The sequence below is a fragment of the Cuculus canorus genome, chromosome 13, assembly GCF_017976375.1.
Source record: "Cuculus canorus isolate bCucCan1 chromosome 13, bCucCan1.pri, whole genome shotgun sequence".
Classification (NCBI taxonomy): domain Eukaryota; kingdom Metazoa; phylum Chordata; class Aves; order Cuculiformes; family Cuculidae; genus Cuculus; species Cuculus canorus.
The window spans coordinates 21,750,224-21,767,558 of record NC_071413.1 but is presented as its reverse complement, the minus strand read 5'-3'; the positions used below and the strand labels follow the sequence as shown (position 1 = coordinate 21,767,558).

The following is a 17,335-nucleotide window of genomic DNA, read 5'->3' as shown; positions in this document are numbered from 1 at the left end:
TTTACCTAGATATCTGGAACTTGGACTTACACAGAGAGTAACTTTCATGAAGTTCCTTATGTGTACTAATGTTGTCAAGACAGACAGCCATGTGGAGTTGGCTGCTACAGGAAGGGTTTATACCACCCTTTTTTTTTCTGTACCCCATGGGGCTGTATACTTTTTCATGTTCAGTTGTCATGTGGAACTCAGAGTTTTTTGATTAAGTACTTCTCTACCTAGAAAAGAAAAAATCTAGTTAAATGCCTTCTCATCTATCCAGATGCCTAGGAATGTCACTTGTAGGCAAGGTTCACTAAAGGAGAAGACACTCCTGAGTCCTCCTTTCTCATGATTCCAACATATGGTTTTACTGTATTTTGGTTTTAGCAGCACTCTAGGTGTTTCACAGGCTGCTTAAGCAAGCCCCTACATCCTATGCTCATTGGTATTGTGAGTTAAGTGTGATTTCAGTTGGAGGAATATGTGCATGGCTTTAAGTATGAAGGAGTTCTGCCTCAGTGTAGGGTTGCCCTCCATACAGAGCATTGAGAAGATTTTGTATTAGACACTCATAACCACATGGAAAAGAAGGTGAAAGGGCTGTGTATGCATCCTTTAGTAGTTCCCTAACTATATCTAAGTACACATAGATGCTTTATTTACGCATCCCATCACAGCTCTCAGGAAAACTTAAATGCTTACTGTTGAAGAAGATCCCCAAGTGAGAAAAAGCCCAAGCAGCTGTCATCCTTTAGCGTTTCTTATAGGTTGTTTCAGAGCTTTGGCATCAAACTAAGATATGAACTCTTGCTTTCTATTAGGCAAGTAGATCAAATGGACACTTGGGATCTGTTAGTTAACTGTCACTCTTCTGATGACACAAACAGAAATGAAACTGAGGTACCAGCAGGATTTTCCTCTTACTCATTTAGAGCCAGCAATAAGTGTTGAAAGCAAGGAGTAAACTTTTTCATTCTGTAAGTACTTAGAAGTAAATGAAAGGTTTGTCTGTAGCTGTTCCTCAGAACTACTTAAGTAGGTCAGGAGACATTACTCTGGATTAGACAAGATATTCCAAAAAGCTTTAGCAAATAAAACTGGGCAGCGAAATCCTGCCTATGTAGACCTTCTAGTGCAGGTCACTAAAGCAAGTACATTGCAAATAACCTATTAGGAAGGAGGAAGCGTGAAGAAATTTCTTCTGTTAATGCTGAAGTGAGAAAATAGAGGAAATAAAAAGCTATCTGTAGGGCTTGCCAGCCTTTTCGTGTTGATGCCATGTTTGCATTTCTCCTTAACACTGTATACTGCAGTCTGCTTGCATATTATCTGCAGTATTATATATGCAAGCAGACTGCAGCATTGCAAGTGTAATGCTCTGCAAATCCCAGGCTGTGTTAAAAACATGGCTCTTCCACCAGCATGTCATCAGAAAACAGATGAACAGTTCTATGGGGGTCAGCCATATCCCCTTTGATGCTTCTAATGCCCTTGTCCGGGAAGTCTCTCCCATTTGCTAAACAAGGTGTGACTGGCTGTACAATGTTAGTTGGAAAATTTCTTTGGAGTCTTTCTCTTCTAGGTTGCTAATGTTCCAAGTATCAGAATTCCAGTGGGAAACTTTCAGTTGAAGATGTGAGAATTGTCATCCTTAGCTAGTGACTGCAGTCTGCAAAGGAAACTGTTGGCTGTGAAACGGTTTGTGCTTGGCTTCAGTGGAAACACACATTTTTAAATTTTTTATTTCTTCTCCGCAGAGGACTGATAAAGATGTGATTCTTTGCAATATGGTAGAGATGATCCGTGAGCGTTTAAATGTTTCTGAAGGTGGTGAAAAAGAACACTGTGAGAAAGACGATGAGTATGTTTATGACATCTACTGTATGGAAACATCATCCCCTGGTTGGATCCAAAATATCCTTTCTGTACAGCCCTACGGAGAAGAATATGAACTGGTAAGGATGTATCTTTCTTACATAGAAAGGTCAGAAATAAACTTGCTTAAAGTCCTGTTATTAGAAGTTGCCATACCAAGAAAAGCCCTCTGAGATACTACAGGTGTACTCTGTGACTTCTGCGTTAGGCTTAAGTGCTTGTCCTGGGTTCTTCCAGGTTACTGTTGATTCAAGCAAATTATGATGTGATGATGAAAATTGAAGGGATAGTGCTCATGTACTCAGCAGAATTTGTGTGGCTTCAAATTGCTGAACCACTTTTGGCACACAATTGGTAAACTTAAGTAACTCGCATCTCATTTGTGATTAGGAGGCGGCAAGTAAATGTAGTTATAAGGAGCAACAGGACACACACCATTTTTTCAATATTTTAGAACTTGACTTTAATCTTAATACGAGATATTTCTTCTGATAGAATTGTATTTGACTGCCTGTGGAGTTAGGAAGTTAAGTGTAAGCCTCTGTCTTCTGTCAGAGAGATACTGTGATCAACAGACTTGTATTATCAGGAACCTGAAGCTACTTTTCCTTGATCTATTCCACTACTGCTGAAGGGAGGAGGATTAATTTAGACATTGACCTTAGCATTTAACTCCTTAACTGGAGCATTGACTGACTTCACAGAATCACAGAACTGCTTAGCTTGGAGAGGATGTTCAAGTCCAACTGTAAAGTGAACAATGCCAAGCCACCAATGTCCCTAAGCACCACATCTATACGTGCTTTAAATCCCTCTAGGCATGGTGACTCCACCACTTCCCCAGGCAGCCTGTTCCAGTGTTTGACAGCCCTTTTGGTGGAAGTAATATTTCCTAATAGCCAATTAAACCTCCCCTGGGGCAACTGGAGGCAGTTTCATCTGTTTCTATCACTTGCTACTTGGGAGAAGAGACCAACAACTGTTTCCCTACAACCTCCTTTCATGGAGCTGTAGGGAGCCATGAAGTCTCCCCTCAGCCTCCTCCAGACTAAACAGCGCCAGGTCCCTCAACCACTCCCCATAACTACTATGCGCCAGACCCTTCCCCAGCTCCATTCCCTCTCTCTGGATGCGCTCCAGGAACTCTGTGTCCTTCCTGGAATGAGGGACCCATACAATTGAGCCCCATAAGCTGGCCCCAGCCCATTGATCCAGAGTCAACTGATTTGTCACCTAAAGAATATTGCTGTACTATGGTGAGTATACTGACAACACAAATTTTACTACAGTGGGCCTTGTGCAGCCGTTGAATAACTTGTTTGCAGTAGAGAAGTATCTTGTGGCTCTTTGATCAGTGTAGCACTGTATAGGTGGATTGAAAACCACTTAATGCTAAGGGTCTGTATTTATAGTCAATGTTATGTTTGTGTTGATGTGCAGGTAGATGATTATGATATATCTGAGGAAGTATATGATGATGAAGATGATGAAAATGATGAAAATAACTGGCGTAATGATTATCCTGATGAAGAAGAGTTACAAGATTTCTTACCTGAGGAAAATGGAGGTATGCCTGTCATAAAAATTGTTTGCTTTCAGGCTGCACACATAAAAATCCCATCCATTTTTACACACAGTCTCTAAAAAAAAATCAACTGCACACCACACTGGAGCAGTGCTCTGCTTTTATAATAGGTTAAATCTGCTTAGAGAAGAATCATCTTTCTTGGAACTATGAGGGATGTTGGTGTTTTTTCAAAGTCAAAATTAAGAACTCAATTTCCAGCTGTAGCACTTGCAGAAGAAAAGGAATAGATGACTTAGTTCCACATGCTTGTGAAACTTGCTTGTCTTTGCTTTCTTAACTCCCCCTCCCAGTGCACTCCAAGCACAATTCAAACTTCATCTAATACAGAAGTAGTTCAGACTTCATATTTGTTAATTTGAGCTACTCAAGAAGCTTACAGTCTGATTAACCCAATGGTTTAACTAACAAGGAGAGATAATCTAAAAGTACCAATACTCTTCTTTAGAGTTTGGAGACAGCTCCAGTGATGAGGATCAACCTTACAGGAGAAGAATACGGTACAAATACCAACCAGAGGTTCTACAGGAATTTGGTTATGACCATATGGAGGATGCGGATTCTGACGGCCCTTTTTGAAGGTGAAATGCACACAGAAGATGAAATTCTAACGTTGCATAGAACTGAAAATCCACATAGGGCCTGACAGCTACTTATAAGAAAATTGCACTAAAAAAAATCCCAACCAAATAAATCCTTGAAAACCCACTTTCCGGTAAGAGTTGTACTCATTGGGACAGCAGAAAGCCAATCTTTATGTGGATGAGCTTTAAGCTAAATTTTTTGCACGTCCGGCCATCTCAAACTGTTGATGACTCGTATGGTTCCCCTTTACGTCTAGGCTTGAGCATCTCACTGGGATTCCAGTAAATGCTGAAATATTTTATTCTCTGAGCAGCCACCTTAGCTGGTAGATAATAAACAGATGGGTTTATACATTTTGACAATACATTTTTTCATTCCCAGATAGCATGTGCTTTAAAGTAGATTTTTCTGCCTGCTCGGTGATGCTGGGGTTCTGATGGAACTTCTTTTTTTAGAGCTGCATGCCCAAGTATTTGTAGCTTTTGCACCAACCGTACCTCCACATTCTGTAGGAAAGCACTGTGGGCAGCAGCCCTTCTTGTCCCATTTCACAGGATCAGCATGTCTGCTGCAATTGCAAGGGGAAGGCCTAGAAACAGCACTTTGTCTTTATGCTTGTGTGCTCACTGAAACAGTTCAGAAACAAATGCTTAAAAGCTTCAAATGGAACTTTTTAATTTTTGAAGTTTCATAAACCCTGTCAGAAGTTAACCAAGTACTAACAAGCTGAAAGGTAAGAATCATCAAATGTTAATCAGGTCTTTAGTGTGCCGAGGTGCTTTGTTGATCAAACCATTACCACACCAGAGAACCCATTTCCACATAGCGTACAGAATAAAATACTTATCTTTAAGGGAGAAAGGCTAGTTCCATCTTTTAAATAATGTAGTACAACTTTATTCATTTCTCTGCTAATAATGACAAATCTGTTTGTTGTGACTGGTTGTCTTCTGGGATAAGAACTGAGATAGCACAGCAAATCACTTCATGCAAACATCCATCAGAATTAAGCTGAAAATGACTTTTGGTCTCTTGAGTCAAAGTGGTTTTCAGTTTAACTTAAAAATGCATTACTTCACCACCTGGTTCTGCAGAAATCTAATTTGATCCATTAGCTCTTACCATTTTAATACCAATTCTGAAGAAGGAACAGCATTGGCGCACAGCTGGTGTGCCTGAAATGAGTAGGTAATCATCATCCAATGAAAACACACCCTGACAATATGCCACAGTTCAGGAGGATGGTGCAAGGGCACGATTTATGTGGCAATCCAACTGCAAGTAAGTACATATTTAGTGTTTCTGAAAGACCACTGGAAACAGTTTTCTTGTTTTTTTCCAGTTCCGTATCTTCCCTTTTGTGGTCATAACCGCTTTATCCTCCCTCCTGTTTCTTGTAACGGCTTTGAAATTTTAGCTGGATTTTATTTCTAACTTCTTTTCTTCATTTGGGTCCATCTCTGTTAAAACACAGGAACAGAGCAGCTGCATGTTCCGTGTGACTGCACCTGCATGGGGAATGGGAGAGAAATCAGAACACAGCCCCCTGTTTCAATGCTAATGACGCAACATGCATCTGACTAATCAAAGTTACTTGTCAAGAATGCTGCCTCACTTCTTTTAAGGGAAACAATAAAAGTTAATACAAAATGTGTCTTCCACTTAATTTTTTTAAACAGATAATGTTTCATAAAATCAGAGAATGGTTTGGGTTGGAAGGGACTTTAAAGATAATCCAGTTCCAACCCCACTGCCATGGGCAGGGACACCTCCCAATAGCTTGTCATTGCTTAAAGCCTCGAATGACAAGTTTAAAACTGTTCTGTTGAAATCTTAGGGTATTTTTCTTCTTAGGCACCCTGCCAAGTAAATGAGGTAAACTCTCTTCTATCATTAAGAGTATAAAATTGGTAGAATGAAAAAATAAAACAAGACCTTCAAATAGAACATAAGGAAGCAACAAGATTACTGAGCATTTACATGTCAACTAGCTGCTGCTGCACCACATCCACTTGCATTCTAAGATTCTGCTATAAACCTTCCTTTCCACATCCCTCATTATGGTTTTCTCACACAGTAACAATGACAATAGTGCACTGCTGGAGAGAAATGTATCATTTAACTGCAGCAATTCAACAGAAGGCAAAGTTCCACCTGTGACTAATGTACCTGTCCATCTTCAAACATCGTATTCAGCAAAGCAAGACAAGTTTGGAGGGGAGATGGCCAGAACAGCTGACCTAAATTAGGCAGAGGGTTATTTTATGCTGTCTCATGTCATGCTCGGAAATAAAAAGTGGAGTAGAGGAAGGAGTGCATGCATGTGGGAAGGTGTCTTCTAAAGTGGCTGTTGCTTGGAGACCGGCTGCACATAGGTCTGTTTGTGGGAGGCGGTAAGTGATTGCCCTCACAGCAGCTGGTTTGTTCCCCCGCCTTCCTTCACTTACTAAATGTCTTTCTTGCCCCCATTCTGCTGGGGGTGCTGGTGAGTGAGAGGCCCCATGGCTGCTTAGCTGGGGCCAACTGACCCCAAACCTTTGCATCAGTAAACCCAGATTCATTTCTTTAATTTTCCTCTTTACTAACATCATCGCCATCTACAAAGAAACTTACCTAAAGCCTTGTTGATAAACTGAGGTCTCCTTGATGGAGGTAAATAGACTCCCAAGAAAAAGACTGGAATTCCAGATAAAGCAATGGCAATTCCAATCAATGAATTTATAGCGTCACTGTAGAGTGGCACTACCACCAGAAATACTGTGCATATACAGAATATTATTGGGAAGGCCACACTCAGCTGAGGACACAAAAAACACAACAGAACATTACTGGAACAGTCATTGTCTACAGTTGCAAACATTTTGATGACAATTACAGCCTTTTCCTTCTCAACCCCACTTTATGAAATCATCTGCTTTTCCACTTACACATCTGGCTATTCAGAACCATAAGCAAATTGGTGAATTATTCTTGAACAGAACAGCTGGTAAAAATTGCAGAAGTACTCAAACATGGTCACTCTGCTGTGTAACAGCATGAAGGGGTTTGTGACAAGTCCAGTAAAACTGGGGAAACAAGAATGATTCTTTTGTGTTGAGTATCAACTTGAAGCATGAGAAGGCAGTAAGAGGATCAGGTATTGAAATGAAACACCTGAAACTGATCTAAAGGTGGTCCAAATTAACAGATTTAACTTAAGCATTCCTAGTTAAAGATTTCTAGTCCAAGACAAAAGGCTAACTACTATGTTAGCTTACTGAGACATTCTCCAGTTGCCAGACAGAAGGGATACTGATTGAATTAGTGTACAATAAAAGAGCATACCATTACCACAATCGCTTATCTAGCAAGCAAACTGACTTTTGTGGTATAACATAAATTGGAAGTAATGCTTTATGTCCTGATAGTTTGTAACATTTAGACATGATATATATGGTCCAGGTGCCACGATAATACTTCTACATTGCACGGAAGAGAGGGATTTTAAACAATTCTGTAATATGTTCATATTACCTTAAGAGGCCTGGGTCGATGTGGTTCCTTCCAACGTAGATATAATTGCCCAGCAATAGACAGACCAACAAAAAACCAGTAACTGAAACTGAAGTAATTAATAAGCTTGAAGACATCTTCCACAGCCAGGTAAATAAGGGTCATAGCGCACTGTCAGAATAGAACAGGAGTGAGATGAACCAGTGAAGTTTGAAAATTACTGTTTATGCTGTTTTTTTGCATGAAAGTAACACCTTTTACTCCTTGGTGTTTGGCATGATTTTATGCCTCTCAAAATTCACTCTCTCAGAAATCATTGCAATGACACTGAATCTGAAGTTCTCTCTTGTGCTTTTTTAATGTCCTCCTTTAAATAATTCATACAGTCACATGTGAACAGTTGAAGAGAAAAGCAATAACAACTTACATTGAAGAGCAGCGCTGGCACAGGTGTGAACCTCTCTATGTGGATCATAGACAACAGATCAGGAAGGTGGCCTTCTCGAGAGCCTACAAAAAACAGCCTGAAAACCACAAATGAGAAAAAAAAGTGCTGAGGCCATTAATGAATGAGAACATATTACAGAAAAATCAATCAACAATACCAGTAAAAAGGTACTGAATTACCATCCTTCAAACTGGAACGTGGATTCAAGCTTTCTGGTAAAGATGTACTGTACAACCACCATTAAAACATACAAGCTTTTAGAAACATGTTTTAACACTCATTTTTAGAAAAAAATCCTACAGTTAAATAGGAAACGTCTACAGTAACTGAAAGAAATTCCTATCGATTTAAAAAAATCCTCCAAGCTAGCACTGTAAATGTTCCAGCTTAGAGCAGAACAGTTTTCAATGCCCATCAGAAGGGATCACCAGGTCTCTAAGCAGAGCTAACTCTATCACATGCTCAAAACACACAATTTTATTATCAACTACAAGTTGTTCTATGTTGACTACTTCACCATATTTGTTCTCAGTGTAGAGGCATCGTACATACATTCAATGAACAGGAAGGATGTTAATATGCCTGACTAAATCTATTTAAAACATTCACAAGTCAGAGGCATAATCGCTGCTCAGAGGAAAGCTGCTATAATGCATTCTAAGCTTTTTGACTGCAGCTTAATAGTAGTAGAAACTTTTAAAACGTTTTACTTGGAGGAAAACTTAAAGATACTGATTTTACCTAAAGTAAGTTTTAGGTAAATTAATTTAAAAACAAGAACTTGCTAGAATTATTGTTTCAAGTACAATGGAAGATAACTCAATCCAAATAATCAGAAGGCCCAAGGACTTGCCACACAGACAACATTCATTTGATCTTTCATTGTACTCTGCATACAGCTAGGAATGCTCTGAGGAGGCAAGGTAGCGCACAGGGCACATGTATGCACCCAGAAGTTTATCTAGGTCTGTCATTTTGTTGTGGCTATTCATTATGAGTTTGGTTACAAAAGTATTTTTGTCACTCTCATAAAAGATGAGCATAACAGTAACACCTAAAATAGTTATAAACATCTGTCAAACAGAAAGAGATGGACTACCTTGATGACGCTAGAATTGATGCATTAAGTCCACCAAAACAAGAAAAGGCTACAGCAATGGGAATTGTCCAGCTGAAGATACCAAAAACTTGGTCAGCAAATGTCTAATAGAAGGGAAAACAAAAAGAAAACATGAAAATATCTCCAACAAAGCATATGTAAAACAATGATGTAAAAACTCTTGTAATAAGCCTGTATGGGAAAATAGAAATATAGTTAAGGACAAACCATAATGCAGCACAAAGAATCAGACAGACTATTTATTTATGGACTTCAAAGCACAAGCTTCTTTAGCCAAGCACCTGAACTCACATTTTCTGCTCACAAAAGAAAACAACTGCTTTTAGAATTTTTCTCACCAATCCTAATGTACTTTATTTTTCAACATAACTACAAACTCAAGTGTAACACACCAGCTACAGAGAATAAAGGACAAAAATATTATTACATATCCAAAAAGAGAAGTGCCATATTGCGGATGATAAACACAGCCACAACCACACCAGCTTTATACACACTACTCTAGGAAACTGTTTTATTTCCCTTCTTTTTTCAATTTCTTAAGCAACCTCTTCTCTTCCTTTAGTTCCACGAGCAGGGCCTCTGGGCTCCAATCTCACATGGCAAATAACAGAGCAAGTAGCTTATTAGCAGTCATTTGTTAATGTTGCTAGACAACACTGCAGGCCAACTATGGTGACCTTCCATGACACAGCTCTAAAACCAAGAGGTCAGGAGCATCAGAGTTTCAAAGCAAGTGGTAAGAGTCATTGATTCCCAATGATCTGGGACCTATGATGAAAATGGGTAATAATTTGCAAGATACTGTCCTGGCCAATTCTGCTCAGCCTCCTGGATGGAGAAAAAGAGGAGAGAGACTTATAATATCAGGCAATATGTTTGAAAAACCCAAGAAATTTAATACATGAAGACTGACAACTATTCTAAGTCCCACCTTGGTTAAGTATTGTACATGTTTGAACATTAGCATGTTTGGAGTTCAACAGAAATCCACTCATGCTGTGTTCATAGGATGTGGGTGGGAGCCTTCCTATCCCTACTCTACCTACCGACAGCTAAATTACTGCTATGATTTCTTTTATTGAAACAAACTGGCAGTCATGGTAGCAAAAGCATCATGTCTACGTTAGACAGCATGAAATCAATATTTATAGAAACAGAAAGGTATGTTCTTATGTATAAGTGGTATTCAAACAAACCCCAAAGATCTTGTGGTTATTAGTGTGTTTTGTACCTCATCATATGGTAGCAGTAATCTAAACCTTTTTATAAACCTTTCTTTAAATCTTTTTTTTTTTTTAGCTCTCTTGCCAGTTTCAAGATCCTCAGACATATGAAGCACTTACCCTTGTTCAGCTTTCTGCAGGTCTGTCTTTTCTAGTACAAAAAAATTCTTCACTTTTTAATAGTTTACTGCTTTGGAACATCTCCCCCCAAACTTCCCTGTAAACTACTTCACCATAACACTTATGGGTTCAATCTAAGTGGGTTAAAACTCAGAACTGGTCTCTTTGTAGCATATGAAGTTACTGGGATTGAACAGCACTCAAATTTTGATTTAATTACTCCAGAAACAAGATCACCAAAAGCAGTACATTATGATCTGGTTTTGTAGATCAGAAAACGCTAAATGACTTAATATAGAGTTTTCTTCATTAAATGAGTGATAGATTTTCATGAGGCAAACCCCTGCACATAAAGTCAATCTTTAAACCATAAAACACAGAAAAAATTACTGACATAAGACAAAGCTTGGCCAGTTTCCTGTTCTCTGTCTGAGTTGACAGTGCTTTGTTCAGCACATTATTGAGGTTAAGGTTCAGAATCCAGCTCTCATCAGCTGTATAACATCTACACTAAAAAGCAAGATTTATTCCATCCTTTTGTGTGATTTAGTTGAGCCTCAGCAAAAGCAGACAGGATTTCCTGCTGCTAAGGTACAACACTAAAGCATATAATCACTTCAGTGGGAACCTTGCCAAAAGGTTCAAAGTCGGTGCATCAACTCTAAGTCACTCTGATTCTTAGTAAAGCACCTCTCTTCCTGACCTCTTTTAGTTGATAGGTGTCAGCATACTTCCCCTCAAATAGGAGTTTCAACACAGCGGTGGAAAAATGCACATACACAGATTCTGACAGAAATGATAAAAATTAACACAAGTAAAGTATAAAAGAACTATTCCATGTATGAATCCTATTTCATGCTGAAATCAGAATAACAATTTAGCAAAAGACCATGCCATAAGAAATGTGTTCTGTACACCATGGCTCACCCATTTTCAGTCAACTGAAACCAAACAAGCAACTAATAATTTACATTATTATATATAAAACATTTCTGCTACTCAAGAACAAATAATTACTGGAACACACAGTGCTTCTCTTGGATCCTTATTGGATCTAAATACAGCTCTCAGAAACCTGTCTCCCAAAGCAGAATGTAATTCATAATGATGCAGTAAATGAATAAAGACAACTTCTCCAGAACAAGTAAGAACAAGGACAAGACAAAAAAAATCTAATAGGCAATTGTTGTCATTTCCTAAAGGATGATTTAAACCTGGGCTGCTGATTTCCAAAGCCAAACAGCACGTGGAATTACTACACAGCAGACTTAAAACTGCAACAGGATTGTTTTTTAAATATACAAGGCTAAGATACAGAACTCACTCAACAAGACGTTAGAGAATTAAGATGTTTAGTAAGGTCGCCTAAAGAATAAGCATTTAGATAAGCAATATTAACAGCTAAAGTTAGAGAGAGAAAATGTATGAATGTAATCTTATGCTGCAGGATGCAGATTAGCTAATGTGTCATTTGGAGAAACTCCTCCCGCCCCCCCAAGAAAAGGCAGGCTGGCATTTGCTCTTTGCAAGCATTTCCCATTTCCTTTGGAAACATCTAGCATAGAATGGCAGTTGTGGGGTGTACTGAAAGGCTGTTTCCATCCTATAATGTATATCCAGTCTTTGTAAGGTACACTGATGTTGTTGCACACATCCTGGAAAACAGCAATCACTCATGAGCAGTAAAAACCACGAAGAGTGAAGGCAAAGCTATGGTATCACTGCCATAATTATACACAGATCAAGACATAGATTCAATATATTCTGGATGCAAGCTCTATGATGTATAACAACTGTTGATACAGCTCAAAGTCTAAATAATTAATTTCCTCTAGATCTGTACAAGTCAGACTCCAAAAGACAGAATAACCTAGTGACAGCCTTTATAAAACCGTCATTTCGAATGTACTTTCTAATGTTGTAGCTGGGATTCCTGTGAGAGCAGTAACTTCAAGAGCTTAACTTTTCCCTAAGGCAAGAGAGTATTTGAATTGAGAATAATCTGGAAAATTCAGCTTTGTCAAGTAGATCTGCCTGCAAAATGATCTTTCCACAAAACAAAGTTGAAAGATACCTGAAGTTTGGCTAAACTTTCTAGTAATATTGACTAGCTTAACATGACAAGTACAGACCCACCTGTCTTTATGCAGGTGTCCTCTGACAGAGTTTCACCCTAATTTCTAATATAAAAATCAGCCAAGTTCATGTATTACTACTCAGACAATAAAACTCTTTTATCCTTCAGAGTACACATTTATAAATCCTTCAACGCTCCCGCTTTAACAGATGCTAAGGAATGCCTCCTCCTATACTCTTTTGTATACAATGACAAAACCAAAGATCTTTATAGTGTTTCTTGCAGAAAGTGTTACCCAAGTGTAAGTAAAAGGGGCCACAATAAGCATTCAACTGTGTGCATGTCAGAGTTATTTTGTATAAGAAAGAAAGGCAGAGAAAAGTACAAAAAGCAATCAAGCACATACATCGCGTGCACTGTACCAAGAGGAAAAAAAAAGGGGAGGGAGAAGAGTTAGTGGCTGCTTTCTGCTAAAAATGCAATTGTACAATCATGGATCCTCCACAGCCCAGTTAGACCTGAGCTCTGAACTGAGCACTTGACCAGTTCCACTTTAACTACCACTACTTCTGGGAGTAGTGAAGTGCATTTATAAAAACAAATGAGCTGTCAGCAGGGGAAAGAATGGAGTGTTCGCAAGGGTATGCAGAGGATGACAGAGGAGCCTACCTGGAGGCAGCTATAGCAGAAGCATTTAGTCCACCATAACAGGAGAAAGGCACCACTATGGGGACGGATTTCTTCTCAGGTTTCTTCTGAGAAAGTCTAAAGAGCAAGAAGGATTAAGAGATTAAATTGTCATCTCTGCTGCAGTCTGACAAGTCCTGTAGTCCAGACTTGAACTATAACTGCTTCTAACAGCTAGGAAACAGTAGGAGAATTCAGTGGCTGATACAGCACTTGCAATTACAGATAAAGTCCTTTTATGCCCTCCCATCCACTGCATGTGTAAGATACACATGTATACATGCATACTGGAGAAAGACATACACTTGGAATTGTTCCCCTTCTGATTTTTTTTTCCAAACCATCATCAGGGAATAATAAAGGAAGAAGCTTCCAGCCCTAATTTCATTATGACTAAAAGGTTACAGTACTCCCAGAAGAATGGCAAAAACTGAATTGCAGCTTTTTTTCAAAAGAAGAATGACTGATTTAATTCTATTTTATTTTTATTTTGTGTTAGTTTGATCTCATGATCATCAGCTGGTAACTTGTGAATGGCTTGCAAGACCACTTTTTTGTCCTTTAAAGGGGAAAACAACAGTTCTACACAAACAGGTTGAACTAAAAGCAGTGGGAATTGCCTCACATAAAGAGCTGCCACAACAAAATACACAGGATACTGCTTCGCACCCAGTAATTCAGGTACAGAGTTGTTTAGAAAGACCCATGTTTGTGTTACAAATCACAAGACAAGAACCATTTCATCACACTTTGCTGCACACAAAAAGTGCACTTAGAGGCACACAAAACCCATCAGACTACACTGAGAGCACATGGAGCTGCAAGCACATGCTAGGCTGGCAAAGCACTAAACAACATTGATCAGATGGATAAATGCAAGAAGAATGTGGTCCAACATGAATAAGAAACATAAAAAGCTATACACAAAGATTATGAAGTGTTTCTACTAGGAAGGCTTAAAAGGTATCTACAGAGCTTCTTTATGTAGCTCATTTCAAGATTCTATCACACATGGGAGCTTTTCCCAGCTCAGTTCTAGTAACATCCTTACCCTGAGAGTCACAGAGTAGTAAGGAGATTAATAAATATGAGCAATCTGACTACGATCTTGGATGTGCAGTTAATTCTGCTTTGACTCTTCTCTTGAGGCAGAGTATAAAGACATTCCCATATTACAGGAAGATTTGGCAGTCAGAACTACAGCCTGTTTTCTCAATTTTTAGCTTATTAGACCTTTAAGGAGCTACTGTTAAAGGAAACAAAGAAACTCCGATTTATGGCAATCAGGAAGCCACACATGCAAAAAAGCCACTGCGCAGATGAAGTTTTCTGCCATTGCCACAGATTACATTTGTCAAGATACTGTGCGACATTGGTTCAGTCTGACCAAACTAAATTTAACATCACATATACTAAAGGAAAGAGTGCACATCAACTGAAAATAGTCAGAAAATTGTGAAGGTGCAAAAAGAAAGCAATTTAAATGTCCAAGTTTCCTGTTGTCCTTGTTAAAATCATGATTCTATTGACCAATTCTGCACAAACAGGCATAATTCTCTCCTCTATTGTTGGCAATGCCTTTTCTTGGAGAAAAAGGTACCAGTGCAGTGCAAGGTCCTGCAGGAAATTCTCTTTTCATCCTTAGGTCACTCAATACAATCTTCTGGTATAAGAAACCAGCACTATTCTACTGCATTAATTTATTGCACACCTACTGCATGTAACATGCCTCTTGTGGATGGCCCACATTAAGATTACAGATGCCAGCTCCAACAGTAAAACCGTTTCATATATGTCTTCATGGAGGTGCTGATGATACTTGATCTATGTCTTCTCGTGTGTTTATCCTGTTCTTAACATTTTTAATAGCTAGCTGTAGAAAAGAGTTCAATGTTTTCCAAAGACTCTTACCTTTCTCCTATTGAAAATATTACGCAGCACTCTTTCAAGTTCTGGCTCAGCTTTTCAGCTTGGCCTCCTAATTTTACGTAACTGGCAAAAGGAGTGCTGTATTGGTAGTGAATTTAAGACAGGTCCAAGAAAGAAAGCAAACAACTTACTAAACAGCTCTTCTAAAAGCAACTGCCTGTCCCTAACAAAGAATTCTTCCATTATAAGGCACAGAATGTGCATTTCATCCAAAGGAACCAAACTGGGGGATGTCAGTGCAAGCAAAGAAGAGGGATGTGACATTGGCAGCCAAAGACAAGCAGATTTTCCTCCTCAGAAAATAAGCCAGTGACTGGCCAAATGAAAGAAGAGAAGTAATACCCAAAAGGTCCAAGAGTAACTTAAGAATTTCTGGCTGAATTTCTTTTGTTCATTTGTTAAACTCTACACCCAAGAAGAATAAACCAGCTAGAACACATAGCCTCCTGCATTCTTGGTTGATTCAGGGATAGCTAATGTCAAAGCAAACCAAGTCTGTTCTGGAATAAGAGTACACCAGGGTAAATTGGATTGATCACTGCTCGACTCGCAAGATGGTATTAAAAAATGCAACTGAAGGTGTCAGCTTTATCCCTAATCTGTACAGCTGTATGGCTTCAGGAAAGATGACAGACAGTCATGCAGGACAACCGTTTGCTTCAACCAAGAACCATTTTTAGCATTTCCAATTAAAAGAAATAAGCTGCCAAGTATCACCTATTGTATGAACTCAATCAAAAAACCCCAGACATGACCAAACACAAGAAACAAGGTAACAAGCTCCGCACTGGCAACCGCTATGTTCTTTCCTGTTAGAAGATAGACTAAAAAGTGCTTGTGGAACCATCTGCTCTCTCCGATGGAGAAAAATAATTGTTCAGTGACAGGGGAAAGAAAGTTTAAAATTCAGCATTTATTTAAGTGTGTTTGTGCTACAGATTAACTGCTTCATATGCTAAAACCTTAACAGCAAGGGGGGCGATGATTTGCACAAGAAGGTAAAACGGAAGTTAACTGAAACTCTGACAGAGCTCTCTAAAAAGGGAAGCTATTTTTACATGATCAGTAACCTTCTGAAGAGCATTTGCAGAACTTCTAAGCTAGCTGTTGCTGTGTTACTTAAGGTACATAATCAAAAAAGAGCTTAAAAAGATGAGTTTCCTGGTCCTGACACTGGGTCTATACCACAATAAAGCTAATACTGAAATAAAAGATGGACATGTTATCATTTTGTTCCATATCATCCCTTGATAAGACTTCTTTTACCTCCCAGCCACCAAGAAAAACAATATGCAAGGTGATGTGCAAAGACACACTATTACTAGCATTTCTTTTACTTTTAACTTCTATTCTCATTTAGCAACTGGAAATAGCTTCCCCCCATCCTTTCCAGCTCAAAGCCCCTTGACAGAAATGAGTAGGACAAAGGTACTCCACTCCTTCCCAAATCATCAACAAGGAAAGATTAAATTTAACTGCTGATTTACTACAGAAAAGGCTCTAAAATACAGCAATATTACCATCACATTCCTTTAAAAAGTCATTACTACAATTTTCACCTACAGCTACAGGGAAGGCAGTAAGAAAACTACAACAATCTGTATCATACATCACATGCATAATACGTGAGCAGACCAAAGTGGCTCACTTTCATCAGGTTAATTTTTGGATGGCTGAATCCTCATCTCCTTTCTTCATTCATCCATTGACCATAATGCCCTAAGTCTTCTCAAAGATTCCATTGTGGATAAAATTCTCCTCCACCACCACAAGAAATTTCAACATGAAGATTTTTACATTTCTGTAAAAAATGTTTTCTAGGAAGGGGATTTCCCCCCGTTCACTAAAAAACTATGGGTGCATTATGAGTGTTTTAAATTAGGCTGCAAATGGACTTCTGAAACAGTTACTGCCACTTACTGCTTTTTGGCTCACATTCTCAGCATCAGAGCTAAAGGGAGCTTTCCTTTTAGAACAGGCTAAACTGGAAGATGCACTTCACAGTCATGGAATGGTTTGGGTTAGAAGGGACCTTAGAGCCCATCAAGTTCCAACCCCCTGCCGTGGGCAGGGACACCTCCCACTGGATCCGGTTGCTCAAAGCCTCACCCAGCCTGGCCTTGAACCTTTCCAGGGATGGGGCAGCCACAGCTTCCCTGGGCAACCAGGGCCAGGGCCTCACCACCTTCATGGTGAAGAATTTCTTCCT

The 17,335-nt window shown here is 39.1% G+C and overlaps 2 protein-coding genes across 5 annotated transcripts in view; one reads left to right on the top strand and one right to left on the bottom strand.

Annotated features, from left to right (window-relative positions):
- Positions 1-1,739: 1,739 nt before the first annotated feature.
- SLC7A6OS (solute carrier family 7 member 6 opposite strand) lies at positions 1,740-13,172 on the top strand. 2 transcript variants are annotated; one of them, XM_054079172.1, is made up of 3 exons: positions 1,740-1,937; positions 3,298-3,424; positions 10,390-13,172. In XM_054079172.1, exons 1-3 carry the CDS (start codon positions 1,770-1,772, stop codon positions 10,422-10,424), a joined length of 330 nt encoding a protein of 109 aa, XP_053935147.1. In that variant the 5' UTR covers positions 1,740-1,769; the 3' UTR covers positions 10,425-13,172. The 2 variants fall into 2 exon arrangements, with proteins under 2 accessions (XP_053935147.1, XP_053935146.1); XM_054079171.1 differs by lacking the exon at positions 10,390-13,172 and adding an exon at positions 3,891-4,028.
- Positions 5,398-17,335, bottom strand: part of LOC104055927 (Y+L amino acid transporter 2) — a 42,725-nt gene continuing 30,787 nt past the window's right edge. For all 3 annotated transcript variants that reach the window (XM_054079168.1, XM_054079169.1, XM_054079170.1), the window contains 5 exons: positions 9,067-9,170; positions 7,947-8,043; positions 7,541-7,690; positions 6,641-6,824; positions 5,398-5,535 (listed from right to left, as the gene is read on the bottom strand). In XM_054079168.1, coding sequence (XP_053935143.1) covers positions 5,441-5,535; positions 6,641-6,824; positions 7,541-7,690; positions 7,947-8,043; positions 9,067-9,170 — 630 coding nt within the window. In that variant the 3' untranslated portion in view covers positions 5,398-5,440. The remainder of the gene's footprint in view (positions 5,536-6,640; positions 6,825-7,540; positions 7,691-7,946; positions 8,044-9,066; positions 9,171-17,335) is intronic.